Here is a 14,143-nt window from a genome sequence, read left to right as displayed (position 1 = left end):
CTGCTGAGCCCTTCAGAGATACTTCCTCCTTCTGTTGAAGACCCTGGTTATGCTCAACATAAGCTCCCTTCAGGGTCTTCACTCTATGCCTCATACTCCTTGTGTCTTGCTATTGCATTCCCAGCTGTTCTGCTTCCAAAGCCCCACAAGTACTCCTCTATCTCAGCCTGCATTAATCCTGTCTCTACTGAGGATGCATCTATATGTAAAAGTTATCATTCTAAGTATGATTCTCCATTTACTTCAGAGTGCTCTACCTCTGAATTACCAATTGCTTAACTTGCACCATAAACTAATAGCTTAATGAATTGCAACATGGATGAAAGATCTCCAGAAACACTCTCCAGGATTAGCAATCCCTCAGTTTCGCAGTCCATGCTGCACAGAAATGATGCCCACAAACACAGCTTTAAAGAACCACACTGGTTCCCCATTCTCCTCCCCCACAGATTAGATGCTCTTCCCTTTTTCTGAGTTACATCCTTTTTTCTTTCTTTCCTTCTTTGCTTTTCTTGGTCTTTCTGTTGTTTTTTTTTATACTCCCTAATTTTCTTTTCTAAGCTTTACTTTAAAAAGACCACACATTTTGATGTGTGTGGCACCCAGCTGTCCAACTCCTTTCCTTTTTGCAGAGGCTAACAAGAATTCTTGTGGAGGCAGATGGGTCGAGGAGAGAGGGGAAGCAAAGCACCACCACAGTCTCCTGTAAACCTAGAATGTGTTAGGACAACTCTGTACACAGTAGAATCTGTTCCTCTTCTTGGACCTAAGCATCAGCCCAATCACAAACATCCCGTTCAAAACACTCTTGAAAATGAACCTGATGGACACAGATTTCCCAGCTGGAGCACTTCTCCGATCGTTTGCTGAAAGGGAAGGGAGAAAGCAATAAAAAATGACAGAGAAACCAAACATTTATTTAGAAATCTTGACCTGACAAGGACAGGGTTTTTTTCATACTGCTGTTTAGGATAATTTGTTCAGTGCTCTTTTGCACAAGCTATAACTTGGATGCCCTTAGCAGAAATACCACATTAACTACTGATTGTATTTAACTCTTGGTAACTAGTGATTGAATTTTCACATTCACTTGGCATGACTGATAAAGAATTGATCCTAAGAATTAAATGTTGGAGGAGGCATCAAATGAAACTGGATTTTGAGTCTTTCTCATGGGAATATAATTTGTAATAGCTCTGCAATATATTTAAGGAGATAATGTACTGTAGAATGCAGTGATTTACCACACTGCCCACTAAAATATCAATGTATCTTTGTGCTACAAGTAGGTCTGCTGCTCTAAGAGGTGTTTTTCATACCGAAATGTTGAGTTCTAGTAGTCAGTCTCATGGAAGGTTTCACAGCAGTAGACAGAATTTGGATGTTCACATCCATGCACGTGTATTCAGGGAGAACATGAATGGATGTGTCCAGGCATACAATCATGCATCCAGGCATGAATATCTGTGAGTGTCATCAAAAGCAAACACAAGACAGACTGAGACATTCACACACAGAACACATCTCTCTTTGTATACACAATCGGATGGATAGATAACCAAACGCACTGTCAAGAGAGAAAAATGAATTGTTTAACTTACCTTTGAAGACACTGCAATCAAAACCATAAGAAAATAAATAGGAGATATTATTTGCGCCCACATATTGTCAGCTCTTTTAAAGTGCTCTGTTTGTGCAGTCACTTGTATAATAGAGGGTGGGTGTGGGGATCTGAATTACATGGCTTGTAGCAAGTTTGGAGAAAAATAGGATTGGATTCCTGCTCTTGGTTTCAGTTTTCTGGGGACTGACAGATCTGAGTTGTATAGTAGCCTGGCAAGAAACATGCCCTCAGTAATGACTGCTTACTCTAGATATAGGAACCTACAGAGGATGACCGCCATATGCACATATATTTTACTCATCAGCATCACATTTGTGTATCAATTCCAGTATTCCATTCTTAAAAAAATTGGCAAAACTCACAGGAAGTTGTGTTGCAGGATATTATTGCTACAAAACACTGAAATAAAAACCAGTAACTCACACTTCTTGAATGGAAAAGAAGCTAAAACTTTATTCCAAATACAAGGATGGGTTTTCAGCCTCTGAGCATTAACAAGGTGTTAATTTTAAAGATATGATACTATAAGATACATACGACACGATGTGATACAATATGATATAGAAGTACAGGGAAAACCCAAAAGTGATTGCAACAAAGTGGAAAGGACATTGAATCACCAAGAAATAATATTCAGAAGTTCTTAGGCAGAAGAATAGATCCTTTGCTATAGAAAAGTAGAAATTCTAATTTGCTATGTTCCTGCTGATGGCCACATCTTCATTCATTCATTACAACAGTTCTTCACTTATTCTCTATAAAACTTGCCACCAACCTAATTGAAAACAAAACAGAATAAATATATAATTTTTAAAAAAGGCAAAAGGAACAAATAAACAATATAGGAAATAATAGACTGTACTTATCAGTGTCTCAACTGTTGCGTCTCCTGAGAGCAGCAACAGAAATAACCATGTTGAATGTTCATGCTTTCTCCCCTTTTGCACCAAGCAGTGTCTTAACCTGTACAGATTATTTACTTACACACTGAATAACTTTGTACGTTAGATCTGGTGGCCTTCTGTAGTGGAGTGACTGCATCAGTCACCAGTGACAAGGGAAGAGCTGCGATGTCATCTACCTGAGCAACCTCAATTAGTGAAAGATGTTCCTGCTCATGGAGGGGCTCATGGTGTGGGACCAGATGATCTTCAAGGTCCCTTTCAACCATTCTGTGATTCTATGATTGTGATCCAGTAAAGTACAAAACCTACTCTCTCTAGTATCCTTTTAAAAAGACACTAAACCGTAGCTGAGATTGTGTTCATACTCACCCTTTAACTTTCTGAAATATATCTCCCAGTCCTGCTTCTAAAAGAACAAGCACTGATGCTTCCACTACTCTCACCAGAAATATCTTTCAGCCATATGAGAAACTTCACGATTAAAAGTATTTCCTACAGTTAGTTCAACATAGATTCATAGAATCAGCTAGGTTGAAAAAGACCTTTAAGATCATCAAGATCAACCATTACTGGGAAGATCACCACTAAACCATGTCACAAAGTGACTCATCTACATCTTCATCCCAGTTGGGCCTATTTGCTGGTGAGGAGGTGTGACAGGTAGAAAGGGCCTTGGCTCTGAGTAAGCACAGCTCGGCAATAGTGAAAACATCCCTCAGTTATCAACACTGTTTTCAGAATAAACCCAAAATATAGCCCCATTCTAGCTACTATGAAGAAAATTTAATTTATACCAGCCCAAATCAGCACAAATATTCAAAGTCTGTCAGACTGTAAGTCTGTAAGACAGTAAGTTTATCACCATGTAAATAGTGATATAGATCTCCCATTTGTTCAGATTTAACCCATTGTTCTTTGTAAATCTTCGTTCAGATTTATCCCACATATCTCCTGAACCCCCCTGTTTATTACTCTCACTGCAGTCATAAGTCGATACCTACAGAAAAGTGCGATGTATCTGATATTTCCCTTCTTTATTTTCTAGAGAAGTTGTCCTTAATTCTCATCTTTTTTCATGTGTTTAAAGAGTATTTTGAGGAGGAATTTCTGTGCTAGATAGCATTGATTTTATTTGAGTTCTGGAAAAACAGAAAACTCATCACTTGTGATTTTTCAAACCAGCCTGCCCAAAGCCTGACAGAATACATGAAGAACAGGTCCTCAGCTGAGAACAGATTTTTTCTGTACCCACTGACCCTTGTATTAGTGAGTAATCTCAACCTGCAAGTGGCACAGTAGCCTACCTTGACTGTCCACACCAGACCGCTCACCAAAACTGCGTAGAGCAAGGCTTTGCCACAGAGAATGAGGTAAGTGAGCTTCAGAGAATTTCCATACCGCCGGTAGGACTCTGCAAATCAAACATCATTTGTGCATTGCATCCTCATCACAAGAGACTAGATCGAATGTAGCTCTAATCAAATAAAACCCCTTGAAATCTTTAGCCAGGTGACACACGGGAACTAGAGCCAAATGAAATGGCTCTGTTGATAAGACACAGTAGCAGATGGGAAAGAACACTGTGATTCAAACAACCAAGAGAAAGCAAGTCTAGGAAAGAGAGAGAATGCGTTAATGCTAAGGAAGTAATTCCTGATTGGGAATGTTTAACCATTGTGTTGCCACACCTACTGAAAAACTAGGCTATTCATGTGAATCCCTCTTAGGAACTCCACTTGAGCTGAACCACAAGATACACATTTTGTTTTCATGCATTATTGTCTGTGGCCTTGTGAGTGCTGCTGCTGTATCAGGGAAGTTTTACACAGCCCACAGTAACATAGTCTCTAGAACTTTAATTCTTGTGGATTTTTCACTCTTAAGGAATTGCAGTTGAACCTGGTCTTGGTTCAACCTTAAGATTCCTGAAGCATTAAAGAAGTTGGTGAAAACCAGGACTGTGTAAAGATGCACACATAGATATAGATATCCTTGCAGTCTGGAGGGACTTGTAATGAGAAATATTCTGAATCTGATACTAAGAAATATTCAGGATTCTGAATCTTAATGTGATAATCACTTGGCTGAGTATGAATTTTTGCTTTCATGGCTGAGCAAAAAGCTTCCCAACAGAAGGCAGTGTTAAGGACTGGAGGAGATGATAAAAAGAGCAAATTATGCTCTATAGGGAGACGCAACAATTTCTTCTGTTATACCAAGAGAATCATAAAGAAGAGCTAAACCCCTCAAACCACAGCTACATACAGCGAGCACATACAAACCTCTTGAAGCATGGGGTTTTTTATTCTGAAGTACAAATCACTTGGACGGGGAAATAAAAGCCATTATTCTAGTTGAAGTCTCACAAACCTTGTACTTCACATCAGCAAAACTGGGATTAAAATACATACAGATACTTGCCTGTGAGAAGACACACATACCTTCCGTGAGTGCACAGCCTGAAAGAGAAAAAGGGACTGAAAGTCATATTTCTCTTCAACCCAAACAGCACCAATTTTTGCAGTTCAGTTTACAGTATACCAGCTAATTAATTTGACTATACTATAGATTTTATGATACTGCACATTTACTATAATACAGGAATTTCTCAGGGAAAAATCTGGAAGAAAATTTGAGAAACTATAGCTGTACAATGATAATGTAGATACAGAGTCCCAGGACTATGAAGTGACATATGCAGATACCTACCTATTTACATAAATACTTGTGCCATAACCACACCCTGTGTTGAAGTTGTAGAGAGATACGTTTCACACTGTAACCCACACCCTTTTGATTTGGGATTTCTAGTTTGTGATACATGGTTTTTTACTCACCAGCGTCACCGTAGATTAATTTGTGTATTGATTCCGGTGTTCCATCCTTAAAAAAGTTGGCAACACACTCAAAGCGATTTGAAGGGTTGAACCATTCCTGGTCTGAGATCCTCAGTCTGCTGGTCAATGAGTAGGTACTCCCATTGCGTGTGGAAAACTCATCTGTCCCCACCCCTTCTGTCCTCGTAGCACCGTTCACCTTCCAGACCAGATCCAGGTGGTCAGGGTAGAAACCAGAGGCCAGGCATACCAGTGTGGCCTTGTTCTTCTGTTGGATCTCTGCCTTTGAAGGGGAAAAGATGGCCACGGCTGGAGGTATGATTTCATCGTTCTTCCCTGAAACAGAAAGCAATATGGCCCAGGGCTTCCGTAACTGTCTTCAGTGAGAAACTGCTTAAAATTCGTGCTTTGTGACTCCTGATATATCTGGCTTTTTAACAACTGCCTATTAGACCATTTGTATCTGTTAGATATATATAGAGACCAGGAAACTGAAAGCATTTGTCTTCGCTCATTACAGAGAAAAAGAAAAGGTCTGGCTACAGAAATGCATGAGTGTTTAAACTTCTAATATTATCTCTGTCAGAAGAATAGGAAAGCTAAAAGAACCTGAGCAAACGGATAGGCAGAAAAGTACCCAGTGGTGCTATAAGGCCTGTATTTGTACCATTGTGCCAGTAGCTCAGAGTCTGTGTTAAACAGCACAAGCATCTTCAACTGACTGAATTACATTCCTGGAGATGTAGTAAGACATGATGATTATTGCAGCATTCAGAATTATACTGCTATGTGATACCCTACTGGGACCCCCACACCCCATCTGAGAGGAGACTTGAAAGGAAGCAGTTAATCTTTCTCACTGAAGTGAAGAACACTCTAAGTAGGAAACCTGAATCTGCCTGGGACAAGTTTTGCTTTCTGTCTTAACTTGCCATCCTTCTGAAGAGTCTAAAATACAGAACTCTTTATGTTATTTATTATTTAGGTATGAGAAGCCCTGGACTACACATCTTCCCAAACTGATGCAAGATTCTGTATGCTACATGCTCACAAACCAAAAGTTGTCTCCTGTCCTAAAGTATTTAATACCTTCAATACCTACATACAAGACTAAAGACAACAGACTTCCACGATCAAAAGGATGTACAAGGTAACAACAAGGTATTGCTCAGAAGCTATGCAGTGACCCTAAAAGCCACCTCTCTGCAAGCCATCTTTATTAGGGTGACATTTTTACTCATCTAGCATAATAAACCCACCAGACTGCACATGGAAACAAAAGTGCCAAAGGGAAAACTTTTACTGCTTTTCAGTGTGAAGACACTACAAATTGTAGATGCTCTTCCTGATCACTCCCTCCTCTTTAGAGTGGAGAGAATGAGTAGAATTAGCAGCAACTTACATCTTGCATAGATCTTGACCTCTAAGCCCCAGTGTTTGCTTTCAGCTGTTAGCCGGTTAAGGCTAATGATTGTCAGTGCCTACAAAGATCTCTGGGGTGCTTCTGTGACCATGTGTGAGCTGGTACAGACTTCAGGAGAGATCACTGCATAGTAATGCAGATAAACCCCTAGAAGTCTGGTGCTGCTCCACTTTGCTTACAGTGGATATGAGGAGAGGTTGATCACTTTCGCTGCTCCCTTCTAATACTTGGCTTTAGGAATATTTTTCCTAACCTAAAAGTATCTCTGACAGAAGTTCATTGGCTCAGAAAGCCAATGTGTTCCATGCACAAACTCATACGTTCTCTGTCACACATTCTTCACCCACCCAAGAGAAAAAAATAACCACAGTTCTTCCATTCTCATCATGGCAAGGTCAGTTTCATGATTTCTTGTTATTTTCACTCCTGTTCTCATGTTGAGATCATTTGTGGATATGCTGCCTGTCATTAATGCAAGGGAAATCTTTCAGTGCTCTCCACATTGAGCGCTCGGGTTAATCACAGCTACTTACCTGTAACTCTGAGCATGGCACCAACTCCAAAGATAACAAGCAGAGCTAGACACAATCAGACTATAGCCTACAGTGTGATTATGTTCTTCTTGCCAGCCACTTAGTTCTTTCAAATGGTGCTGTTTAAAGGAGCAGGCATCTGTGTGCATTTCTACAGTTTGCTATAACATATATATATATATATATATATACAGTTCGCATAACATATACAGTGACAGTAGCAGATGGAAAAGGTTTTTTTGCCCACTGGTTCCAAAATGCCTTGATATAGGGGATGTTAAATCCTTTCCTGGGAGGGTATAAGGCAGAGAAAGCAAATATTGAAAAGGAGAAAGAATAGAGGAGAAAAGTGCACTGAGACAAAAAGAATATGATGCTTTTTGAGAATTAGAAGCCATGAAAAGGACTGTTAGAAGAAGCCCGTGCCCAAAAGCAACTCCAGGCAGCCTGCCCACCATCTATGGGGAAGGGGGCAAAGTACCAGCTTTTCCTGTCTGATTCAGCAGACACAAGAATCCACACTCTACCTCTGAAATGCTGCATTTCTTACACATATGAACTGCGAAAACTTACACAGCAAAGGAGAATCTTTCGTCCCCAACCTCCATGTTTTCTCGGAGAATTGGAGGAAATAGAATTATTTCTACCTTTCTCCTTCATGAATTATTTCTACCTTTCTCCTTCATGAAATAGAATTATTTCTACCTTTCTCCTTCATTTCCTTCGTAAGGAAATACAAAGGCAATAGAAGGATCTCAAAATCTGTGCCTGCAATTCCTACACTTCCATATCAGCGCATCTCATTTTAACAAGCAACCAATAAAGCATTATTCCTGTCCTCATGCCTGTATGAAAAATGATCATTATTCTGCTGCTAATTAAGAATGCTCTTGTCCCCTCAACCGGCATTACATAGATCACAGAGATTGGAATTCTGTCTTACCTACGACTGTGAGCTTTGTCCCACTGCCAAAAGACAATCTTGCGTTATTCACACTGTTTTGCAGCTGCAGGAAAACCTCTCCTCTGCTGTCAGTCTGAGCCAAGCCTGTGGACTAAACCCTGCCCTCATGTAGTACCAGCAAATGAAGAAGCACAAAGTACATTTAAGGTCCCCTCCAAAAGGGAGATGTCTGTAAGGAAAAGGGAGCACTACCACATCTGTGTGTCTAACCAGGTGAGTTCGGTCACAAAAATACCTCTTTCACAGCCCTTTTGCTTCAGGCTTAGATGAATTGATTGTTACAGTTTAGAGGACATTTATCTATTTATCTAGCTGTGCCATCAGAGAATATTTCCCATATTCAGAGGCAATAATTGTCTTTGCTTATTTTCAATCAAACAGACTAATTTCCTTAAATGCCTCATTTTCTTTCAACATCAAGAATATTCTTCTTGTGCAAAAAAAAAAAAGCCTTATATTGTTTTACTTACAAAATAACTTTCAACACACAGAATCCCCATTTGGTTGGTTCCTGAACACCCCTCCCTTTCTCCTTCCCTGGAAGGAATTCTCCTTCTTCTCTTATCTATGATTATTAAAGTTAGCTGCATAATTGACTGTGGTCAGTGAGGGATCAGTGTATTGATTTTCGTCAGCTCAGGGACCTCAGATTCACACTGGATTTCAAATAATGTGCTGATCACTGACTTTGTGGAGGTTGAATTTTATCACTTGCAGTCATTTGATTCTATAGTGGAATGCTATGATACGAAAGCCTAAGACACCAATATTTCTGACTCCAGAAGCAATACAATGAGATAGTGGTCATTTATCAGAAGCAGACTTGTTCTCCCAGAAGTGTAGCCCAGATAGAAACATTTTATAGATAGAGCTATTTTATTTGAAATGAATGATATATTCACTTTTGTAGTTTTCAGTGGCCTTTTGGCGTCTCCTCTGAAATAGGAAGGTCATTGTCCTGATGAGTCTGTTTTCTGGAAAAACTTGCTAAGTTTTCTGTGGACACCTGGAATTAAACAGCTGCAGAGTGCTGTTAACATTGCTTATTATAAACTTGGGTGTCTTCTGTTTTATCAGCTGGAAATGCTAGTACGCTTATTTGTCTTTCTTGGTTACCTGAGTTAACACATGCTTTAGTTTACCCGGGAAAGATCCAAAGTCATTTAAGTTTGTAGAGTCCTTATTTTGTTTTCTAGACCTGTCCAAAGTGTTACTGTAACTCCTTTCCAGACAGATAACCTTTCATTGACTTGTCCTTCATCATCTATAGCACCAGAGGAACTAGCATTATGGAAATGCATATATTTTTAACCCATTCCTCATTCCAATTCTTTCAATGGTCAACTTTTTATTCACTGAAAAGGCATTCTTTCAGTTCTCCAAAGTGAAAAGTGTATCCCTACCTAGAGTATTAAATTTAGTCTATTCTTCAAAGTAGAGTGGGTTACTAGCACATCACAAACCCACCAGTTTTATAATGAAAGGGACGATAAGGTTGAAGTGAAGTTCTCTAAAGAAAAGATGGGGGATTTGAAGTGATTTAAAAGAGAAAACAAAAATATCTTACCTATTACTGTAAGTTTTGTGCCAGCACCGAAAGTCAAGCTATTTGTGGTCACAGTGATGAAGTGTTGTACTATAAGCCAAGAAAAGCACTGCAGCTGACTTCAGTAAGCAGAAGCTTAAGCAGTGTTTACTGCATCTGAAATCCCAAAGATTCCCAAGAACCCTTGATCTCTGTCTGAAGGGATTTGGCTGAAAACCAGCTTGAAATACCGTTATATAATCTGTATGATAATTTATAAAAGAATTTCCAGAGTTTTTTGACACTTACTTTCACTGGCTACATTTCATCTGAAGTTGTTTTACAACCTTTCTGTATTCTGCATTTTATCTCATTGATATAGAATCATAGAGTCATAGAATCATAGATTGGTTTGGGTCTAAAAGGACCTTAAGATCATCTAGTTCCAAGAGCAGAGATGAGAGGCAGGATCACCTCCTTCAAGCTGCTGGTCATGCTCCTTTTGATGCAGCCCAGCACATGGATGGTTTCTGGGTTCAAGCATGCACTGAAGAGGCTCATGTTAAGTTTTTCATCAACCAACACCCTCAAGTCCTCCTCTGCAGACTGCTCTGAATCACTTCTCTGCCCAACCAGTAGCTGCTGTGAAGCTGCTGTTTTCATTTTGCAAGTGTAGAAACCATACAGATGTGCCTAGAGTGGAGGAGGCTAGATGTCAGTCTTGTAAGCAAAGCACTGTGAAGCCTTCCATTCTGCACCTTGAGGAGGTAATAATCAAGTAATATTTGCTCTGTGGTTGTCATAGTCACATGCCTTTTCACATAGGTTGTTCACCTCTTTTGCACTGAACTAAAATCCGTTTGTTTTCCCTTTCAATGGCAGGTGAGCCATCCTGAACAGCCTTTTACAATCCCATTCAATTTTCTGATAGCTTAAAAGTAATTCACACAAGGGCAGTCCAGAAGAATAAGTTGGCTAGTCTGAGACAAACCCTTGATATCCATTGGGAAGGACTCCATTGAGACAGTGTGGAGAAGGTTTAGAGAAAACCTTTGTGCTCACAGGCATGAGTCAGTCAGTGGGCACTGGACTTGCTTAAGAAAGATACAGCATATTTTGCATAGTGCCTCTGAGAGATGCCTGCTAGATGTCAGAATTCTTCTTCTAACACTCTCATCACATGAATAAAGAACCATTGTTTATTGCAAACATTATCATGTCGTAAGAGAAAAAACACAAACACCAATAAACAACCAAACCAACCTAATTCTCTGCTTCACATACTCGGATAGGCTTTAGGTGCACCTGCAGCCAATCATCCACCTTACTGAAAATTATTTCAATGTCTCAGAATCCTGTTTTCCAGAGAGGGCAGGGTGGCTCTCAGATGATGAAAGGAAGTCCTAGTATACCAGGTCTGTCAAGAAAACCCAAGGCAGAACATACCTGCTGAGCTGCAGAGTTCTCTGTAGCTGTCTTAACACAGGTTAACCCTCCCACAAGGCACAAAGGGGTTTTTGTAAAGGCCTCCTGGAGAACATATCATTGTGGGTAATCTGTCCCCACAATGATACAACCTCCTACAAAAAACAATCCCACCCGTGGCTCCGCCCTCCCATTTTTGTCACCGTGAAAGATTGCCTTGGGAACCACAGGCCACATCCTTCCTTTGCCTGTTTGTGTGTGACAGTCCAATTACCTCTGAGTGTAGACACTATCCCTGGATTTTTAATTCCGACATTTTTCTCCTATAGAAAAAAAATACACTTTTTTTTATGAACTGGTTTTAAATGCAGTTATTTTGCACTTGGTAACTTTATGACAGTGTTCATGCTGCTTTCCTCCCAACTATTTTTCTCCTGTCCCAGAATGATAAACAAACCTCAAGCCCACAAGTAACTCCTTTGCACTGAGAGCAACTTGCTTACTACAGACCAGTGTTCCTGTTTGTAGCCTGGTCTGGTTGTGAATATCCACTTTGGTCTCTGCTGTGCTTGTCACAGTTGCTCTGAAAGGGAGGGAAGTAGGAGGCTGAGCTCTTAATTTTGTATTCCTCTGACTGTATTGTTATAGGAAGCTTCTCCCAGGTGCCTGTGACCCTAGCTATGAAAATGCTTCATCTAGGAGTGTGCTTTCAGTTTGGAGACTGACCATAGGGAGCATGGACTGATGGTGACAGGTAACAGATGCTTTTATCTCTCTCCCTTACACATAACCAAATGAAGATAACCAAATGAAGATAAAAAGTCATATTCTTCCTCCCAAGAGGGCAAGATCTGTGCCAGTGAAGCTGTGCATGCCAACACACACTGAGGCAACACAGGGAAAGATAGCTACATGAACAAAGGTTTGGGACAGTCTAGGCATATCAACATTTTCACCACTGCCTCCCTTCCCTCTTCCACATGCCGGCCACCCCACACCCCCAGGCAGAGCAGCTCCAAGCCAAAACCCCCCATGGAAACAAACTGCAGCACCGCAAACAACACAATTCCCAGAACAGAGAATACGCTTGGCAAGAGGGATGACTCCCAACCTGAGACTCTGTCCAGCAAAAAGAGCTATGGAGCCAAGCGTCACGGCACGTTGAAAGCAGTTACTGCCAAAACCGAGGGACGGACGCACAAGAAGCCTGGCATCAAGACATGAGAACGTAAGGGTGCGGGGAAGAAGTTCCAGTCTGTGAGACTGAATGGCCAGGGAGCTGAGCTGCTGACTCAGCCTGGAATGATGGTGCAGACGAGGATCAGCGAGTACCGTTGGGGACGCGAGACCGCTCCACGCTCGAAGCGCATCAACACCAGCGCTCGAGGGCCTGCAGGTAGCGCCCGGGGTGCGCATTCATGCGCGCAGAGCACCGCGGACACCGAGACCCGGGTAAGGGCCGGGACGCAGCCGACGGGCGACGCGACAGCCACGGCCTGGCTGGAGCTGCCCTGCTCCTCACACTGCCCCGTCCGGGAAGCAGTGGCTCCCTTTGCCTGCCCACAGGGGCTGCTCCGGGCACCCCTCTCCCTTACGCTGAATTCAAACCCCTTCCTGCATTTCATACCTCGGGATCTCCTCCAGCCCCGGTCCTTCCACTTGGCTTTCAGAGGGACGGGCTCTGCAGCCACCGACGACAGAAAACCCATGTCAGCCGCTGGCACCTTCTGGCCCTCGGCTGCAGAACTTCTTGTAAGAGTTTCATCATTTGAGATCCGTATTTTATTGGAGTCCCTGTGAATGTAACAATGCCCTTTCTTCTCAAATTGTCCCAGGGGCATGCACCACTCCAAATGCATGCTTTGGACCAGTATAAATGGTGACTCTTTTTCCATGGCTTAACCCTAAGGCTCAAGTCAAAGCTATTAACTCTGCCTTTTGAAGAGAAGCATTACTAGGCAGTGCTCTAGTTTCTAGTATTTGGGTACTGGTTACCATTACATATCCAGCTCTTTATTTTTCTTCTGTGTAGCTGCTGCCATCAGTGAGAATCTCCACAGCTGCATCATTATGAGAGCATCAGCACGGGTTTAATTTGCTGGGATGTGATCAAAAGGGGAAGGAAACCCTCACAGTCAAGAAATGAATGACAACATGAAGGCTCTGAAGAGCTGGCAGCAGATGTTATAGCAGAATGTAAGAAAGAACATGTAAGGTACTTGTGGAAACTACTAGAACAGTTGTTATTTCCTTTATCATTGTTATTATCGGTGGTAGCAGTAGTGATTTGTGTTATACCTTAGTTACTAAACTGTTCTTATCGCAACCTGTGGGAGTTGCATTCTTTTTGATTCTCCTCTCCGTCCCTCTGGGAGTAGGGGGAGGGCAAGAAGGGGGGGAAGTGAGTGAACGAGTTGTCTGGTTTGGTTTAAACCACGACAATGTGACGGTCTGAAACTCCTGAAGGTGAGTCTACAAAATGTTCCGAGATCGTGCTAGTTGAGAGGCACTACAGAGATTAAATATTTTATCAGAGTGCCATTCCCTGCGCCTGTCCTCCGTATCACAGCCTATGGGGCTGCTCAGAGAAATGCTGACCAAAGAACGGGTGTCTGAAAGGGTTTATTTTTTCATAAATTTTGTATGCCCAGTCCCAAAACAGAAGAAAAAGTTGAGGAGAAAAAGCAGGTCAGGTAGAACGGGAGGGTCTCAATAGGCAGCCATGGTTGCCTTGATCCAGGAGACGTAATTGCAGACCTTAGTGTAAACCCCAGGGTAGCCTTTCTGGGCACATCCAAGACCCCAGGAAACAATGCCCTGGAGCTGCCCGTTGCAGACCACTGGACCGCCAGAATCCCCCTGTGCATATAAAGGATGTGCAAGTGTTACCAGTGTAAGTGATGAGCC

General features: G+C 41.6%; 1 gene segment (V, D, J or C); it reads right to left on the bottom strand.

The window, feature by feature from the left end:
• Positions 1-2,049: 2,049 nt before the first annotated feature.
• On the bottom strand, positions 2,050-9,240 carry LOC134158964 (T-cell receptor beta-2 chain C region-like). The segment is given in 6 exon segments: positions 2,050-2,399; positions 3,834-3,940; positions 4,971-4,988; positions 5,367-5,702; positions 8,266-8,370; positions 9,189-9,240. Coding segments are annotated over 6 exon segments (645 nt in total).
• Positions 9,241-14,143: the final 4,903 nt, after the last annotated feature.

This window comes from Pezoporus occidentalis, unplaced genomic scaffold (genome assembly GCF_034315485.1).
Source record: "Pezoporus occidentalis ecotype Australia unplaced genomic scaffold, CSIRO_AGI_Poc_V1 ctg1373, whole genome shotgun sequence".
Taxonomy (NCBI): domain Eukaryota; kingdom Metazoa; phylum Chordata; class Aves; order Psittaciformes; family Psittacidae; genus Pezoporus; species Pezoporus occidentalis.
The sequence above is the reverse complement of the archived record's forward strand: the minus strand, read 5'-3'. Positions and strand labels throughout refer to the sequence as shown.